Below are 19,150 nucleotides of genomic sequence, written 5' to 3' on the forward strand. Positions count from 1 at the left end.
TGATCTGCAGGAGACATTGTTTAGGCTCTGTTTTGTGAGTCTGTTTAGGGGGATAATGTGACCTTGGAGGCCCCTGAAAAGGAGGATTGGTCAGAAAAGATACTCATTTGCATATTCTAAACTATGTAACCTCTGGGGCAGGGCTCAGAAAAGGCACACTTGCCTGGGGCAGAGAAAACTGGTTACACAGCTGAGAGGGCTTACTGATGGCATGTATTTAACAGAGGGCAAGTATCTCTAGCCTTAACTCTTAGGAATGTTTCTGAGGGTTTAAAGTCTACAGCTATAGAGATTCTGCAGCTTGCTCTTCCTTCCTTCCTTCCTTCCTTTCTTTCTTCCTTCCTTCCTTCCTTCCTTCCTTCCTTCCTTCCTTCCTTCCTTCCTTCCTTCCTTCCTTCCTTCTTTCCTTCCTTTCTTCCTTTCTCTCTCTCTCTCTCTCTCTCTCTCTCTCTCTCTCTCTCTCTCTCTCTAATGAAGATGTCTCACAGGAAACTCAGGTTTCCCACTGTAGTTCTATGCAGGCGTAGACTAAGCTCTGTGTGGCTGCTATGGCTCCTGATTGCTAGATTTCGCACAGAAACAGTAAATTACCACATCTATGAGGAAGAGACCCCGGGGACAGTCATTGGTGTCCTCTCTGAACACGTTATGTTTGATTCACCTGGTAAGGTTCCTAGAAATTTCCGCCTGATGAAGCAGTTTAACAGCTCTCTGATCCGGGTGAGTGCGACTGAAGGACAGCTGACCGTCGGGGAGAGCGGCATTGACCGAGAGCTGCTTTGCCAGCAGTCTCCGCAGTGCATCCTGGCTTTCGACGTGGTCAGCTTCTCTCAGTTAATACATGTGGAAGTGGAGGTGAGAGACATCAATGACCACTCGCCACGCTTCCCGGCCTCCGAGATCCTTGTGCAGGTGTCCGAGAGCGTAGCTGTGGGCACCCACATCTCCTTGGAAGTGGCCGTGGACGAGGACGTGGGTTGCAATGCCCTCCAGAGCCTGCGTTTAGTCGAGCCACACAACTCCTTTCTAGTGGAGCTGCACACTCGAACTGATGGCGCCAAATACGCTGACCTGGTGCTTCTGCAGGAGCTGGACCGAGAGAGCCAGGCTACCTACAGCCTAGAGGTGGTGGCCCAGGACGGTGGAAATCCCCCGCGCTCCGCCACAGCCACCCTTAACGTTCGGGTGCTCGATGCCAATGACCACAGCCCAGCCTTCCCACACGGCTCTGTCACCGAGGTGGAGCTGGCGGAGGACGCTCCCGAGGGCTCCCTGCTACTCGACCTCAATACGACAGACCCAGACGAAGGCCCCAACGGTGATGTAGTGTTCTCCTTCTGTGGCCGAACCTCGTCTCAGGCGCAGCTCCCTTTCCGCTTGGACCCGCGCTCAGGCCGCCTGACTCTGGCTGGTCCCGTGGACTATGAACAGAAGGACATCTACGAGCTGGACGTGAGGGCTCAGGACCAAGGCCCAGGGCCTCGGGCGTCCACTTGCAAGGTCATCGTGCGCATCCGGGACGTGAACGACAACGCGCCGGACATAACCATCACCCCACTGGCAGTGGCCATGGCCGCCGCCTCCGATTCCTTCAGCTCCTTCGCTGCCCCTCTCTCGGCCTCCTCCGCAGGGCCGGGAGGCCTAGAGCCTGGAGTGGCCTCGCTGATCCCGGAGGGGGCAGCTCAAGATAGTCTCGTGGCTCTGGTCAGCACCTCGGACAGGGATTCGGGCTCCAATGGACAGGTGCGTTGCGCCCTCTATGGACACGAGCACTTCCGACTGCAGCCGGCCTACGCGGGCAGCTACCTAGTGGTGACTGCGGCGCCCCTGGACCGAGAGCGCATCGCCGAGTACAACCTGACCCTGGTGGCCGAGGACCGCGGCTCCCCTCCGTTGCGCACTGTGAAGCCCTACACGGTGCGCGTGGGAGACGAGAACGACAACGCTCCGCTCTTCGCGCTTCCCGTCTACGAAGTGTCGGTGACCGAGAACAACCCTCCGGGGGCCTACCTTACCACAGTGGTTGCCCGGGACCCAGACTTAGGCCCTAACGGCAAGGTGACCTATCGACTGTTAGAGGCCGAAGTAGGTCGGGGCGGGGGCCTGGTCTCCACCTACGTCTCGGTGGACTCAGACACTGGGGTACTGAGGGCGCGGAGGCGCTTTGACCGCGAGGCGCTGACTGGGCTGGAGGTGGGTCTGGAGGCGCACGACTGTGGCTCTCCAGCCCGGTGGGGCCGAACCGTGGTGCGGCTGGTGGTGGAGGACCAGAACGACCACGCTCCCGAGGTGACTTCCCCACTGCTTTCCAATGGTTCGGCTCGCGTGCCGCTGCCCCGCGGGGCACCTCCAGGTTTCCTGGTCACCCAGGTGTGGGCCCGCGACGAGGACGAGGGTCCCAACGCAGAGCTGACTTACATGCTCACCTACAGCGACGGCGGCCCCGGGCTACTGGCGCTGCACCCGCACACCGGCGAGCTGTCACTGCGGCGGCAGTTGTCACCTTGGCCCATCGACCCTCTCACCGTGGTGGTCACAGTGAGGGACAGCGGGCGGCCGTCCCTCTCCTGCACAGCCACCCTGTCCTTGGTCCCCGCGCCGGCCTCTCCCCCTGGCGGAAATGTGATGTTGGTGCCACCTCCACCCCTGCCACTGCCCTCTCGAGAGGAGCAGGCTGGAGCGCAGCAGGGGCGACTGCAGAGGGGTTCCGGATGGAGTCCTGACCTCTCCACTATCTTCATTGGGGTGCTGGCCGGTGGCTGCGGGCTGCTACTCGTGGCCATCGTCACCGTGGCCTCGTCGTGCCAGGGTAAGGGCCTGGTCGGCAGGAAGGCGTTTTTCAAGTGCGGCACGAGATCAGGACTGGCCAGCGAAGACAGCTGGACATCCGGCAGCCGGAGGTCTCCTGGAGGGTCGGATAGTAATGGCTTTGAGAGCCTCGAAGAGTCCTACCGTCTTTCTGTCACAGATGAAGTTGAGGAGGAGGAGGAAGAGGATACTTTCAGCACCCCTCATTCGAGGGACAGCGGGGTTTCCCTTTCTCCCTCATCTCGAGAGAGGAATGAGACTCCCAAGTCCAAGGTACCCCACTCCCCAGTCTTAGTAATTCTAGGAACCCCTAGGAACCTTTACCACAAGAATTCTGACAGTGCCTGCTGAAGTTTGAGTTTCCCCAGTGCATTTTAATTTGCTAATTCTAGGGGTAGAGGTGGTATGGATTTGATGATTTTATATTGTTGTAGGCACAAATACGTTTATGCGGCTGTGTGCATTGTCCCTGTAGTTCAGTTTTAACACAGCCACAATGAAGAGTTTAAATGATGTCTTTGGGAAGAGTTTCATATGACTGATTGGTGTGTCTGCTGTGTGGGTTTTGATATTTAAGGGTGAAAAATTACTAACTGCTACTTTCACCTCACCTCTCTTTAATAGGGTTCAATCTCAGCTCCTTTTCATTCCACATCTCTGTGGCAAGAGGATAAATCTGCTTCAAGTTTAGGGTAATTTCAGAATATTTATTGTTATGTCTCAGCAATATGCTTGACATTTTTTATGTTTAACATTTTTATGTGTAACCAAAGTAATTTCTTCTTTTTGATTTCCAGTACCCATTCAAGACCAGATGAATCCAGTGTGAAGGACAGTGGGAAAGGAGACAGTGAATGTAATGATAGTGATTCTGATATTAGTGGAGAAGGGGTCAAGAAAACATCCCTTCAGATGCCTGAAAAGCAAGTTGGTAAGTGTGTACTGCCTAACTATGGAGACCTCTCACCCCATAGCATCCTCTTCATATATTTGCACTAAGACTAAAAGAGCAAAATTTAGCAAGTGGTCACAAATGTGACATTAAAGGAAGGCTCTTGCTGACTCCTGCTGGCTCAAAAAGGAGAAACTCTGAAACTCAGTGTGTCATGATAATTGATACTGTTTTACATTATGATGCTGACAACATGTCAAGCATATCAGGAGCTGAATTTGACTGTACATGTGAGAGTCTCAGAAAGGAATTTCTGGGAATTCAGTTAGGTTGGAACACCACTTTCAGCATGCACAAAACTCCAAATGTTATTTTTAGCAGCACAATATAAGGGGACTACTACTTCTTGTTCTCTGGATATTATATACTTCTATTAAAGTAGTCTAAGATTATACTGGCTTCTTAAGCAGCTGAATTAGATTGTTTTACTGCATGGAAGATTTTAGTGTTACCTGAGAAGTTGACTCTCATTAAGAATGTGTTCCCCCAGACTGTTTATAAAAAAATGACAAAAGACTGTTTCAAGAACCAATCCCTGGGAGAAGTACCTGTTATCCCTATCCTTTATTGTCGTTGTTTTTAAGTTTTTTTAAGTTTCCCATCTTGGATGATATTCTCTTCAGTTCCAGTACATCAAAGGGTTGTAGATTAAGTATGTCGCAAACAGTTGAATGGAATCAAAATAATGCATCATAAGTCTTAAAGAGTACATTTTCTTGGAAATAATTAGAGATTGAATCTGTGACTTGATTAACAATATTTCACTGGAAATTATTATAATATTATTCACTTCATTGAACCCAAGACACAACATAACAATAGTCAGGGGTGGAATGACACCTATGTTCTCAAACTATTTCTCTCTTTCCAGAATACAGCCCTCCCTTGTAGGCAGGTGGAGTAATTGTTTCTTGGGAGTGAAGTTCCATGGTCAGTCTTGATGTTAGTGATTTTCTCTCTCCAATCCCACAGAGTCTATTTATAGAGAGCTACATATCTCTCCCTAGAACAGGTGATTTCTGGCTGTTCAGCAGGTTACACTGTGGGTCTCATTGTTCATCCCCATGTGTTGATGCTTGTCTCCATTCCTGTGGTTTCAGTGAGGTGCAAGGATGCCCTGGGATGTATAGTATGTATAGACAGTAATGTCTGAATGCTCCAATTCCCATATTCATTTTTTTCTGAAGGAATAGGAATGAGACACAAAGGTTGTGTGCCTACTACTCTTCGACACTCAACTATAGTATTAACAAAATCAGCATATGTCTTATGACTGGATACAAAAGATTAATACAATAATAATAGCTAGAATTAGTTTGCCATTAGTTTAAAGTTTGCCAAATGCCTTATAAATACTATATCATTTAATCTTCACAACAACTCTGGCAGGTGCTATTATTATCCCTTTTTTACAGATGAGAAAAGTGAGTCAGAGAGAGGTCAAGTGACTTACCAAATGGCTAGTAAGTATCTGAGGCCAGATTTGAACTCAGGTCTTTATGACTCCAGATCCGATGCTCTATCCATTATGCCACCTACCTTCATCTAAATATCAATACTCATGCACCAAACATTAATCTCTGATTGAGTTTACTGTACTAGTTATACTCCTTTAATTAGAAACCATTTGAACTGGATAATAAATGCTTACACTTAGAATTTCTTCATCTTTACAACCATCATGCTAATTGGTTAAAATATGCTTACTGCAATGATTTCCTCACTATTGCTTCTCTCTCTCTCAACTTACCTTTCACCAGCAGAGCAATCTTTTTATCACTCTTAGTCACCATCCCTCTCCCACCTCAGTCAATCATCCTTCACTTATATGTTCAAGCTAATCATTTGTATTTATGATCATTCTAACTTCCCCCTTTCCTCTGGTGGGTCAGGCTTTCTTGAATCAATTACTTATCATTTTCCCTTTGTCACTAACAATTCCATCTATGAGTCCCTGTGCTCCCTAAGTCAGTCCTATAGCATATCCTAACATTTATTTTATTTTTCAAATGTTTTCTAAACTTTAACTTTATTAAAGTCTCCTAATATCATGGGATTCTGCCTAATGGTGGTGGAGCCATCTCACATTCTTTATGAGTATCCCATACTGAACTTTTTTTTTTTTTTGCTTTTTGGCAGGGCAATTGGGGTTAAGTGACTTGCCCAAGGTCACGCAGCTAGTACTTGTGTCAAGTGTCTGAGGCCGGATTTGAACTCAGGTCCTCCTGACTCCAGGGCCGGTGCTCTACTGACTGCGCCACCTAGCTGCCCCAATCCCATACTGAACTTTAAATAAGATTGTTTGAATTCTTTACTTTATGTTACTGCATCATATATCACATTCACCTGTAAAATTGCATTAGCTGGACACCTGAAAAAAATGACAAATGAGTGTAAAGCTTTGAACAGATAGAGATTAGGAAAGCTTCTATAGGCACTGCATTTATTTTTTATATCAAAGTCCGGATACATAGTAGTAAGAGATATGAAGGCACGGATAAATAAAATCTGAGAACAAATTCCAAATCTTTTTTCAGCTAATGGTTTCAACCTTTTTGTTCCATGCTATATTTATCAGCTATGTTAACAAATAGAAGTGATTAATTTGACTTTTACTTTCATTTATTTCCTTAGCATACTCCCAAGTTAGAGGGTGTAGGGAGTCCAGAAGAGGAAAAAGAAGAAATAAAAAAAGTCTGGAAAACTGGTTCCTTAATAACCCAGGGTTGATTATATTTCTAACATATTGCTGTACAATATTCTAGTATGATTCCCCCCCCCCACAAATGCTTAAAAATAGCCCAACTCTTCCTTTTTTATTCCTAAGGTCTTCAAGGAAGTATGGCAAGAAGAACTTTTAAGGATCCCCAAAGATCCTTTTTAATCTGGGAATCCCAAACAAGCAAGAATCTTTCATCACACTATGGCAATGCCTTTAGGATTGCATTGTCTTCAAGTGTCATCCATCAGCACCATTCTCAGCTGGGAAATACTAATTTTCATACAGAAGACTCTAAACTAAAGGAGTATTATTATCAAGTTAGTGCCCCCCAGAGTGAAAGTGTGCCAAGTGTGTATGAAAGAGCCCCAAACAGTGGGACAATCATGCTACCGTCTACTCCATTAAGACAGTGTAATGGACTAAATCATACACCAGAGAGCACTTTACCTTTGTATACCTCTGAAATAAGCACATCATTCTGAAACACCAAAGGATGTAGGGGAAAAAAAACATGGAAATACATATATTTCTGTGTTTGTGATAGTTTCTTAAGACAAGTTGTATGAAAAACCTTTGATTTTCTGAAGGTTTCGTTAAGTTATGAAAACATCAATGTTGGGGACCCATTGTGGGTCCCAAGTATTTTACCAAAGATTCTTATTGAGAGTAATATTAGAAAAAGTAGTATTTGTGGTTACAGATGTAAAGATTGTAAGATGTATTTTATATATTGACACAATTTGTAGATGTAAATAAAAAGAGTAGTTCTCAGTGTTTATTTCTACTTCAAGGTGTATGTGATTCAGTTATTAAGCTAACTCGACTTCAAAATAATGTAAAACTGGGAAGAGTTCTCAGGAACTACTTGGTTCTCTCCTTCAAGGTAGCTTGAGAGGATCCAGAACAACTTCTGTGGTTTAGAATTGAAGGTACATTTCATTGCTTGGGAGCATTGATTGGTTTGGATACTGGGACAGAGATTGTCCTTTGCCCATAGCTTTCTCTTTTTCTTCTAGTTAGCAACAATTAATTCAGCTATCCCCAGTGATATACACATAGTTTTGTATACTGTATGATACACAACTCTGTATAATTTATATATAGAAGTTGTATGGTAGTTTCTCAGAGACTTAATTCAAACAACATAGTTAAAAGAAGACATCTGATAATTTGATGTTCTCCTTAGGCTTGAGTAGCTTCCAATAGGTTGTCAATCTTAACTTCTACCACTTTAAATCCAAATTCAAAGTAATTGTAACTTCAATTTAAATTGCCAAAAAATATACTCATCTTTATTCCTATAGATAATCAACAAATGTTCCTTTATTCATCAAAGTCAGTCCTTGGTGGTAAATCGGCAAATGTGTTTAACTCTGTCCAGTGGCTTATATGTCCTTTTTAGTACTTCAGTAACTACTCTCTTGCCCATTGTTATTGTCTTGTCTGACTCTATGTGACCCAAATTTGTGATTTTCTTGGCAAAGATACTGGAGTGATTTGCCATCTCCTTCTCCAGCTCAGGGTTAAGTGACTTGCTCAGGGTCACACAGCTAGTAAGCAATCTAAGGTTAGATTTGAACTCAGGAAGATGAATCTTCCTGACTTCAGGCCTTATCCACTGCACCGCCTAGCTGCTGAGATACAATAAATGGCAAAAGGGTGTCCTGAAAGAGTCATACCTTTCAAAGTGTCTAATTTACTACAATGGAGTATACTAGAGAGATCAGACTTCAAGGCAGATGTACCTTGCTTTGCATAATATTTTCCTAAATCATTGTGTGCTTACTGATTAAATCCTTTTCTTCCAGCCCTCACTGTAGCCCAAACATGCCTCATGTATTTCTGCTCCTGGGACTTTGCTCATATGGATTCTATTTATTTATTTTTGGGAAAAATAATCACATTTAAGATGTACTGAATGAGCCTGCTGTCTATTGGAATTCATTGGTGGGATCTTTAGTAAAACAAGGAATAGAAAGCTTTTTATTAATTTTGCAACCCTAGTTTTATTAGGCATACCTCTAATTCTGATGCTGCCATACCATAGTTTTGCAATCCCTAGTAATCTGTGTTTAATTAAGCCCAAGTTTTGCTTTATTTTCCTGACTACAGTCTCAGTGAGAAGTACCTAGGCTGTTTATCCCTGCTAAGCAGGCTTTTGATGCAATTGAAAACTGTTCTACAAACAATTGCTTAAGAAAAGCAAAGGAAGCTTTATATTTGTTCATCAAATAAGAGAGTATTTTTAATTACCAGTAAATCACTGACACTACTACTTAGGTAATGTTCTTAGTAGGTTCTGCCTGGAAACAAATAATGTTGATCTTTGACAGAACTGCTTTGTTCATTAAAATGAATACAGAAGGAATAGAGTTAACAATTGATTATTCATTTGCTTGTATACTGTAATTAGCAGAGGAGTATACCAATCAATTTTAAGCCCACTTCCGTATTCTATACACGCATGGGGATTGATTGCTGGTTTGAATTTGCTGAATAAAAAGTGAAGCTAACTAATTTCAATTTGTATTTCATTGAATAAATGTCATCTATTGATTTCTGTGACTGACTACTAGTGAGGCAATAGGTCATTCTTTGAAGGTGGCATGGCACTATCACATTATGTAATTTTATTTCATGTCTCTGTAAGAGGAAATGTTTAGATATATAGGAGGAAGAGCCTCAGCTTTTATTCCATCCTATCATACTCTTTCAACCTTTCAACCCTTTTAATCTCAGTTTGTCCATTTCTGTTTATTACTAGTTTATCGCTGCAATAGATGTGCAGTGATGCTGATATTGAAGGATGAGAGGAACACCCACTCAATAGGATGACTCTATCATATCAAGTTTTCATTGGATTTCTTACACTATAGTAGTTGTATTTCAGAGGTGATGATTTAACCAATGAGACAAAGTAGGTCAAAGTGGATTTCTGTTGTCTGTTCATACACTTTTCTTAAGTTCAGGCCATACTAGCATTGTTGAATAGGTCTTTTAAAAATTTTTTTAAAGGTATTGAATCATTTCGCACTAACAAAATTCGCAACCTTGACTTATTTCTAGTGGCTGCCATAAATTTCAAAAGTGATTTTATTAACATAAGAAAAGCATACAGTCTTTAAAGTGAGGTGCCACTTTTTCTCCTTCACTGTAGTTTCTTTCTTTTTCTTGTTTAAAGAATTCACCTGTCTTTCCATCTATCCATCAACTGACATTTATTAGCAACAATTGTGGGGTAGGCATACAGTGTGGTAGGCATACAGTGCCTATATACAATAGGCACTGAACTTAGCCTGGGGGGGATATAAAAACAAAATTGAAATAATCCTTAAACTTACATTCTAACAGAAAAAATAATGTGTGTGGGTGTGTGCATACAGAATGTTTGCATAGCACATGTGGTATGTAGTTTTTGAAAGGGAGATTGAAATATTATATGGAATCAAGAAAGACTTCATGAATAAAGTTACTGAATTATATCAGAGTTCTGAAGGAAACAATGGATTCCAATATGGACCTAAGGAGAGAGGATATTCCAGGGAAAGGGTATGATCTTTACAAAAGCAAAGAGGTGGGATATAGAGAGTGATGCATGAGAAAGAGCAAGTGGGCAAGGATGGTTGCACAGTCAAGTGTGTAGATGGGAGTTATGTGTAAGAAGATTGGAAATGTAGGAAAGGGACAAGTTGTAAAGGGTTTTGGATGTTAGAGGATTTTGTATTTGATATTAGAGGTAACAGATGGCTGCTGAGTTTGCTGAATAAGTTAGTGATATAATCAAACCAGTACTTTAGGAAAATCACTTTAGTGGCTGATGGCTGGACAAGGATGGATAGATTGGCGTGGGGAGAGACTTGAGGCAGGGATAACAAAATGGAGGCTTTTTCGATAGTCCTTGAGAGAAGTGATGAGAGCTTAAAGTAGGATAGTGATAGTGTGAGTAGAGAGATCTATATGAGAGATAGAAATGACAACATGTGACAACTGATTGAATGTATTTGAAAGTGAGAATGGGGGATCAAGGCTAACACTAAATTTTCAAACCTGGGTGACTGAAAGGATAATGGTGTTCCAGGCAGTAGAAGTGGGATTTTGTGAAAACTACTTCCTCTGTGATCAAAGAGAGAAGGTTCTCTTCATCTAGTGGTGTAAATTTCTAGCAAATGTAGCTCCAGATAGCATTGCTTTATCCCACAATAGGAGAGACTAAAATCCCATCATGAAGAGATGTGCAACTGGATATTAGATCAGGAGAAGATACTGTGTGCATGATTTAATTAAAAATGGAGAAAAACATCTTTAGTAAGCAGAAGAGACAGGTCCCCCTAGCCACTGTTCCTTCTGTAGCCATGGCAGACTCTTGTGCAAGGACATACCAAGGTTGAGAGGAGATGAACGATGGAGGGATAGAGTTAAAAAAGAACAGCTTGCCATGGCTAGTGTTGCATATGTCAGAGTTCCACCATGATGGCTAACGCTTTTGTCCACTGAGGCAGATAGGATAGCTGAAGCTAAAGCATGAGCCATGGCTAATCAATGGTGAACTTTCCTCTGACATCATGCAAATAGCTCAGTGGCTCTTCTTTCTTCCCCGCCCCCCCCCCTTTATGTCTAAGAACACAAATGTCTAATCTAGAGTTTTCTGTTTCTAGAAATCATTTATTTGCTGTTTTAATTAATCCCAAATCCAGTCAACTTCCTCATTGTAGGCTTCATTATCTGCGAAGAAGGTAGAAAGAAAATGCACAGTGACTGGCACGTTACATATGTAGAGAATTAAAAAAGACAGAGGTCCAAACCTTCTAAAGTGCCATGTTTCCATTCTAGCTGAGGGCTCCAAGACCAGAGCTAAGCATATTGAAATTATTTCATTATTATTATTATTTTGGTAAATATCCCAAAGAAAACAAAGATAGGTCTATTTTTATTTTGGTCCTTAGGTGAAAGTAATCACCTTTGCTGTCTGGGAGCAGTTTGGATTTTCAGGTCATGATTCCTTCTTGTATTTGAAAGAACTAGAAGGGGCAGCTAGGTGGCACAGTGTGTACAGCACCAACCCTGGAGTCAGGAGGACCTGAGTTCAAATCTGGCCTGAGACATTTGACACACTAGCTGTGTGACCTTGGACAAGTCACTTAACCCCAATTGCCCTGCCTTCCCCCCTGCACAAAAAAAAAGAAAGAAAGAACTAGAAGATAGGAATTGCCTAATAAAAGGAAAAAAAAGAATGCCTGGAACTGGCCAATAATGCCCACATTCTAAAAACTGGGACTAGAGTAGGGATCAAGTACATTTTCCTTTCTGTACTTTCCTTTACTGTACTTTTTCTATAGTACAAAGGCTGTAATAGAAAAATTCAGAAATGGGATGGATTTGGGGCAAAGTCCTGCTTTAGCCATGTTGACTTTGCTCTGCCAAAGGGATAGATAAGTATCCAGGAGTAGAGGATTTAGCACAACAATGTTAAATGTTACAGAGAGCTCAAGAAGGATGATTACCAAAAAGAGATCACTCATGACTTTACAATAGAGAGCAGTTCCAATTGAGTGATGTGTTGCAAGTCAAAGTGCAGAGGATTTAGAAGAGAGTGACAAGAGAGACAGTAAAGGCACCAAGTTTCCCCTTACTCTCCTTTATGTGCATGAATTTATTCCATCCCTTTACTTTTTACATTTGGTGATATGTGTCCCCATCTGTTCTGGGTGAATAGGATTAACCATTTTTATGACAAATTTTTCAAGCGGGTTAGCATTCATAATTCAACTCACCTGAACATGGTAATATTTTGTAATATCCTCATATTAGAGGTGAAATTTAAATGTAAATATCATCACAGTGATCTTTACAGACTTTGAACAGTTTGATTACTTAGCCTCTTAACTATGTTTGAAGTCAATGGCAAGCTTGGTAAACTGATGGAGCAGTATAAACTGAGAAAGCAGAAACCAGGAATAATAAATACCCTGATCCAAGAGATAAACACTGAACAAATTTACAGTAGCCCTTTAAGAGAAAAACACCTTCAATCCCATCAGAGCACTGCTTTGGCAAAAACAGAGATGGCCTCTTGTCATTGACAGAGGTTTATTGAGTACCCATGAGGGCAATGACAGCTACTAAGTGTGATGGTATCTACATTATTATTCTTGATTTCAGAGCACCATGCCATTTTCACACTCTGCCCCCCATGAAATAAAATAAATTTGGATTTTGTCATATTTCTGGAGAAGAATAACATTTACCCTTCTGGGTCCAGGGATCAGGAATCCCAAGGACATCTGATCTGACTGAATTACTTGATTAGGTTGTTGGATCCCTTAGCAGGATATATACAAAATTCCACCCAATGATCTGTCACTTTCTTTATTATCTGAATTCTTGTTGAACCCCAATCATTTGTCATACACATTCTTGACAAAAATGACAGGTTTGGAACAAAGGGATGCTTTTTCTTTCTCCCTTGGTGGTATTGCCTTCAAGGCTTACTGCTGTTCAGGGTCCTGTTGAGATTTTGATTAAAAAAGACAGCTATGGTGCAACTTCCATTAATGTTCTATTTTTCCTGTAGCAAAATGTAGGCTCTTTCAACTTACCCATGAGAATCTCGTTTTCCGTGTCTGTTGGCACATTCAATTTTGAATTTTACATAAAGTACTAGAAAATAGTTAATCCCTGAAACAGGGGCTATAATCTCAGTTAACCCTTACATTTTTCTCACTTATTATGCAAATTCTCAGCCTTCCAAATCAAAAGTTCTATGTTGCTTAGAGAGAGGCTTAGGTCAGCAGCTGGTTGGCATAATAGAGAGCTGGAGGAAGACCTGAGTTCAAATCCTTCCTCAGACACTTACTTAGTTGTGTGACACTGGGCAAGTCACTCAATGTCTCTTAGCCTCAGTTTCCCTATCTTTAAAATGTGTGTAATAATAGAACCTATTTCATAGGGTAGTTGTGAAGCTCAAATGAGATAACATATGTAAAGTGCTTTGAAAACCTTAAAGCATTATATAAATGCTGGCTATGATGATAATGATGATGATATTGATATGGATGTGAATAATTCCCTTATGCCTCCAAACATGACAATTATATCCTTTAAAAACTCAGTACTGCACACCTTCAAGAATCCTTTTTCGTCACTCCTATATCTCTGTGTTCCTTCAATATTTATGTATACTATGCATATTGTCTGTACTGCACCCCATACATTTCTGCATTAAGAACTTTCTCAATGATTTATAGTTTGCTTACTTGTCTTTTAACTACGCTACAAATTCCTAGAGATCAGAAACTATGCTTTTTGATTCTTTTTATTCATAATTATGTTTAATTTTTATTTTTCTCAATTACATGTAAAATTATTTTAACATTCTTTTAAAAAATTTTTGAGTTTCAAATTCTCTCCCTCTCTTTGAGAATGCAAGCACTTTGATACAGGTTATATATATGCAGTCACACAAAACATTTCCATATTAGCTATGTTGTAAAAGAAAACCCCAAGAATAATAAAGACAGTAAAAAGGTATTCTTCAACCTGCATTCAGACTCCATCAGTTCTTTCTCTGGAGGTGGATAGCATTTTTCATCATATGTCCTTTGGAATTGTCTTGGATCATTATATTGCTGAGAATAGCTAACTCATTCACAGTTGATCATCATACAATATTGCTATTACTGTGAACAATGGTCTCCTGGTTCTGCTGATTTCACTTTGCATTAGTTCACGTAGGTCTTCTCAGTTTTTCTGAAAGCATCCTTCTTGTCATTTCTTATAGCACAATAACATTCCATCATAATCATACACCACAGTTTGTTTGTTCTTCAAGTCATTCTCCAATTGATGGACATCCCCTCAATTTCCAACTCTTTGCTACAACAAATAGAGCTGCTAAAATATTTTTGTACATATAGGTCTTTTTTTCTTTTTCTTTGATCTTTTTGAGGTACAGACCTAATAGTTGTATTGCTGGGTTAAGGGTATGCACAGTTTTATAACTCTTTGGGCATAGTTCCAAATTGCTCTCCAAAATGGTTAGATCAGTTCACAAATCCACCAATAGTGCATTAGTATTCCTGTTTTCTTGCATCTTTTCCAACATTTGTGATTTTCCTTTTCTTTCATATTAGCCAATCTCATAGGTATGAGGTAGTACCTCAGAGTTGTTTTAATTCACATTTCTCTTATCAATAAAGATATAGGGCATTTTATATGACTACAGATAGCTTTGATTTCTTTTTCTGAAAACATCCTGTTCATATACTTTGACCACTTACCAATTGGATAGTGACTTGTATTCTTTTAAGTTTGACTCAGTTCTCTATATATTTGGAAAATGAGGCTTTTTAGAGAAACTTGCTATAAAATTCCCCCTCCCTTAGTTTCTTGCTTTCCTTCTAATCTTGGCTGAATTAGTTTTATTTGTGCAGCACCTTTTTAAATTTGATGTACTAAAAAAGATCCATTTAAAATTCTGTAATGCTCTTGTTTGGTCATATATTCTTCCATAATCCATAAATCTGACAGGTAAAATATGCTACGCTCCCCTAATTTGCTTATGATATTATTCTTTATATGTAAATCATGTACCTATTTGACCTCTTGTTTTTATTCCTAATCCCCCAAAATGAGCATTTCTATTTGCATAACAGAGGACTGTCCATGAAACTGAGAATCTCTATTATATATATAGCTTGATATTCCTTTAAAAGTATATAATAAAGTCAAATGCAATTTTCAAAGTTGTCCTACTTGTCTATTATTTGACTCTTTTTGGTCTTCCTTCTGTTCATTTGAAAAAAATGCTTCCATGATCCTCTTTTCTATTTCCTTATTTCTCTCTGTCTCTCTATCTCTTCCTCTCTCTTTCTCCTCCTTCTGCATCTAAATTTCCTCCCCCAAATAAGAAAAATAAAACAAGGTAAACACAAAATAATTTCATTGAAAGGGTGTTATTAGACTGTGAGGATAAAGAGGTGGAACTTTTGAAGGAGGTGGCACTCGAACTGAGCTTTCAACAGAGCAAGAGTTTCTAAAAAGTGGAAGTTCAGAGAGTAAGTGTTCCAGGAACAGGTGACAGACAGCCTATGCCATAAAAATAGCTAGCATTTCTATAGAGCTTTAAGGTTTGCAGAGCTCTTTACATGTGTTATTATTTCATCTGCAAAGACATGAAAGTGGAAAATGGAATGTTCTGTATGAGAAATATGAAATAGGTCAGTTTGGCTGAAGCATAGAGTAGATGAGGGGAAGTAATGTGTAATCCAATTACAAAGGAAGGCTAGAATCATATTGGGAAGGGCTTTAAAAAACCAACAGAAGAGTTTATTTTTATCTTAGAGTCAATAGGGAGTGACTAAAGCTTCTGGTATAGTGTATGTGTTGACATACATCAGTATTAAATATACACACACATATACACATATTGTACATTATATAAAGATATAATCAGTATTGGCAATATCAGTAATTTAATAACAGCAATTTCACAGATGTGTGTTGAATGAATTGAAGAGGAGAGAGACTAGTTATAAGTAGGCCAATCAGAAGTATTATAATAATCCTGGCAAGAAAGGTGATGAGAATCTGAACTAGTGTGGTTGCGGCATAACTGGAGAGAAAAGGATGAATTTGAGACAGATTGAGAAAGTAGAAGCAAAGAGACTTTGTGACTGATTGGCTAGGGGAGGGGGAAGGGTGAATAAAGGTGAAGAGTGAAGTATGACTCTGAGATTGGGACCCTGGGTGATTGGAAGGATGCTTGTGTAGAAATAACAAAGTTAAGAGGGAGTGATGGTTTTGGAGGAAAGATAATGATTTTGGTTTTGGACATGTTGAGTTTGAAATTTTTATGGGACTTCTAGGTGGAGGTTTCTAACAATGAATCAATTGATTAGTAATCATTGATTAAATACCTGCTGTGAATCAGACAATTGGAGGTTGGGAACTGGAGCTCAGGAGATAGATAGAGGTGGGAGATGTACTACTTAGGACTAATTTGCATAGAGATGATACTTGAATGTGTGTGTGTGTGTGTGTGTGTGTATGAGATGAAATAATGAAAAGAGAGAATGTAGGCAAAGAACAAGACTAAGCCTAGGATATTTGGGGGGAAATGATTTATTACATGTCAACATTTCAATAGTTTCTTTATCTTTTAAAAAGATTTCATCTTCTTGAGGGGAAAGATCATGTTTCCCTTTGATAATACTGTATTAGGAATACTAAAACAGCGTAGGCTACAACTTTTGCTACAGATTAGGACAAATCTAAATTACATCATAGATAACTGAATGGGCCTCTTAATTTCCTTTGGGTACTCAAAAAATTAGCAATGAATTTGCATGTTTTACCATGGGGAATACATTAGAGACCTTATAGTATTCCCTTGCTAACACATTAACTAAAGTGCCAAAGTTAGAGTTGAAATGGTCATGTGAACTCTTCCAAGTGAAATGATCTGATCTTACATTCAACAAACATCAGCACCCTATGGCTATTGACCATTCATCCATATGAAGCGAATGAACCAAAATTTCCAGGTAATAAATTACAATACCTTTTCTAAGACACTAAATAATTGTCCAGGTCCCTGGAAGAGATCATTTAAATGCCAGAGATAAGTATAATGTTCACAGACAGTACATTTATGGTAGATACTGTACTAGTTACATTCTTTGGCAACTATGCTCTATCAGTACTGAATCAATACAATGGAAATAGAAGAATGTGCTGGTAGTTGAATAACAGTTAGATACAAAGACTAATAGTGTGAAGTATAGCATATTTCAAAGTGATTTTAAAAATTATAAAATACTATGAAGCTGGTGGCAGATGTATTCTTATGATCAAGGGTAGTATTATAAATAAATATAAAATAATTATCAAGACAATAAAATATAAGCTCTTTGAGGGCAGGAACTGTTTCACTTTTGTCTTATCTCCAGTGTCTAGTAAGGTGTCTTATACATAGTAGGTGCTCAATTAAATGGTGACTACTGAATGAAAGAATACAATGCACCCTTCCTTTCCAAGCTGATATGACACTCATGTTAGATAAGTAACTACAGTATTTCCATTGCTAAATCAGTGTCCATTTTATAGAGAAGGAAAAAAAAATCCCTGTCAAGATGATGTGGCTAGAATCCAATTTTCTTAGGTTCATTTCATGTTCTGCTTAGTGTTAGACAAATGGCCACAGAAGAGTACATTCTCCTTTCTGTCTGAAAGGTTATTATTTTTTATTTTCTTTTGGCTTTTGTTGCAGAACAAGCTGCTTTAAGCAGATGCCAGCTCAAATGAGAACATTCCCTTAGTGCAATTATATTTCCTTTTAAGTTAAAAGAAATAATGTCAGAAGAAAACATTTCATCTTATCTCCCTCCTTGTTTTTCCTGAAGCAAGTCCCTCTGGAATTAAAACAGTTGGTGACTAGAGGAAAAGAAATAAGAGAAACAAGATGATTTTCTATTTTCTTTCATTGTTTAAATTGAAGCAAAATATATGACTGTACTAAAGAAGGTACAAGTCTTAGGGAAATATGAAATGAGTTAGATACACACATATAAAATTACCTACCAATTAGTGAGATAGTATACTTAAAGGACAGTTGAAATTTTGAGAATAAGAAAGAGATTACTAGTTTTGGGGTGGGGGGACAAATGATTAGTACAGTTTATTGAGAAAATAAAAGCATAAACTACCCAAATTTAGGACCTTAATGATATTTATAGAGTGCTCTAGAGTGCTAACATTTATAGAGTGCTTTAAAGTTTGCAAAGTGATTTATATATGTTACCTTATTGCATCCTCACAATAACCCTGTGTAGTACCATCATTATCACCATTTCACAGAGAGAAAACAGACTTAGGAAGGTGAAGGGTCTTGCCAAACTTACAAAACTAGTAGGTATTTGAGGAAGGATTTGAACTTAGGTACTCCTGACTTCAGGCCCAGAACTCTGTCCACACTCCACCCAGATGCCTAAAAACAATCATTTATACTTTTAAGTCCTAGCTACAGAATGCTAAAATAATTGATTAATTCAGTATAAAGAATTTTTTGGTCTAGGTACTTAATGTCATTCAGACACGGTCCTAGGCAAAATTTTTTAGGCTTAGTGTTTGTCTTCAGAGTTCTGAAATCTTTCATGCCATTCTCAAACCTCCAGAGGCCCTGGATATGTAGGACCTCTAATTGTCCCTGGGACTGCCTTCCCTTGGGCCATGAGCAGACCTTTATGGACTCCTTCTTTTCTCCTTAAAACCTGTCTATCTAGTTTCTTGCTTCCTAAGAGATGTATGTGCGTGTGTGTGTGTGTGTGTGTGTGTGTGTGTGTGTGTGTGTGTGTGTGTGGTGGGGGAGTGAGGTGGGGTAGGGAGGAGAGGAGATAGCTAGATAGTCTGATAAATGGAACCCTGGTAAATGAAATCCTGTTTAATATCTTATAGTTTAATACCTTAAATCATTAAGGTTAAGAATTCTTTTTTTTTTAATCTCCCATAGTGCCTATGTCTAGCATGTAGTAGACATTCAAATACAAGCTGATTTTATATTACCCTGTTATTTAAATTTACCTTTAGTAAGCCATTTTCTAGGAATCAGGGTCTTACTTTAACAGTGGTAATTCCATGTACTGCAGAGGGCTGACAGGGGAGATATTTTTTGC

The 19,150-nt window shown here is 39.9% G+C and overlaps 1 protein-coding gene across 1 annotated transcript in view; it reads left to right on the forward strand.

The window, feature by feature from the left end:
- The first annotated feature begins 477 nt into the window (after window positions 1-477).
- The window catches only part of LOC118847157 (protocadherin-8-like), a 57,104-nt gene continuing 38,431 nt past the window's right edge, over window positions 478-19,150 (forward strand). The window contains exons 1-3 of the mRNA XM_036755742.1: window positions 478-3,081; window positions 3,433-3,500; window positions 3,606-3,739. Of these exons, the coding sequence (XP_036611637.1) occupies window positions 478-3,081; window positions 3,433-3,500; window positions 3,606-3,739 (2,806 nt within the window). The remainder of the gene's footprint in view (window positions 3,082-3,432; window positions 3,501-3,605; window positions 3,740-19,150) is intronic.

Source organism: Trichosurus vulpecula, chromosome 4 (assembly GCF_011100635.1).
Source record: "Trichosurus vulpecula isolate mTriVul1 chromosome 4, mTriVul1.pri, whole genome shotgun sequence".
Taxonomy (NCBI): domain Eukaryota; kingdom Metazoa; phylum Chordata; class Mammalia; order Diprotodontia; family Phalangeridae; genus Trichosurus; species Trichosurus vulpecula.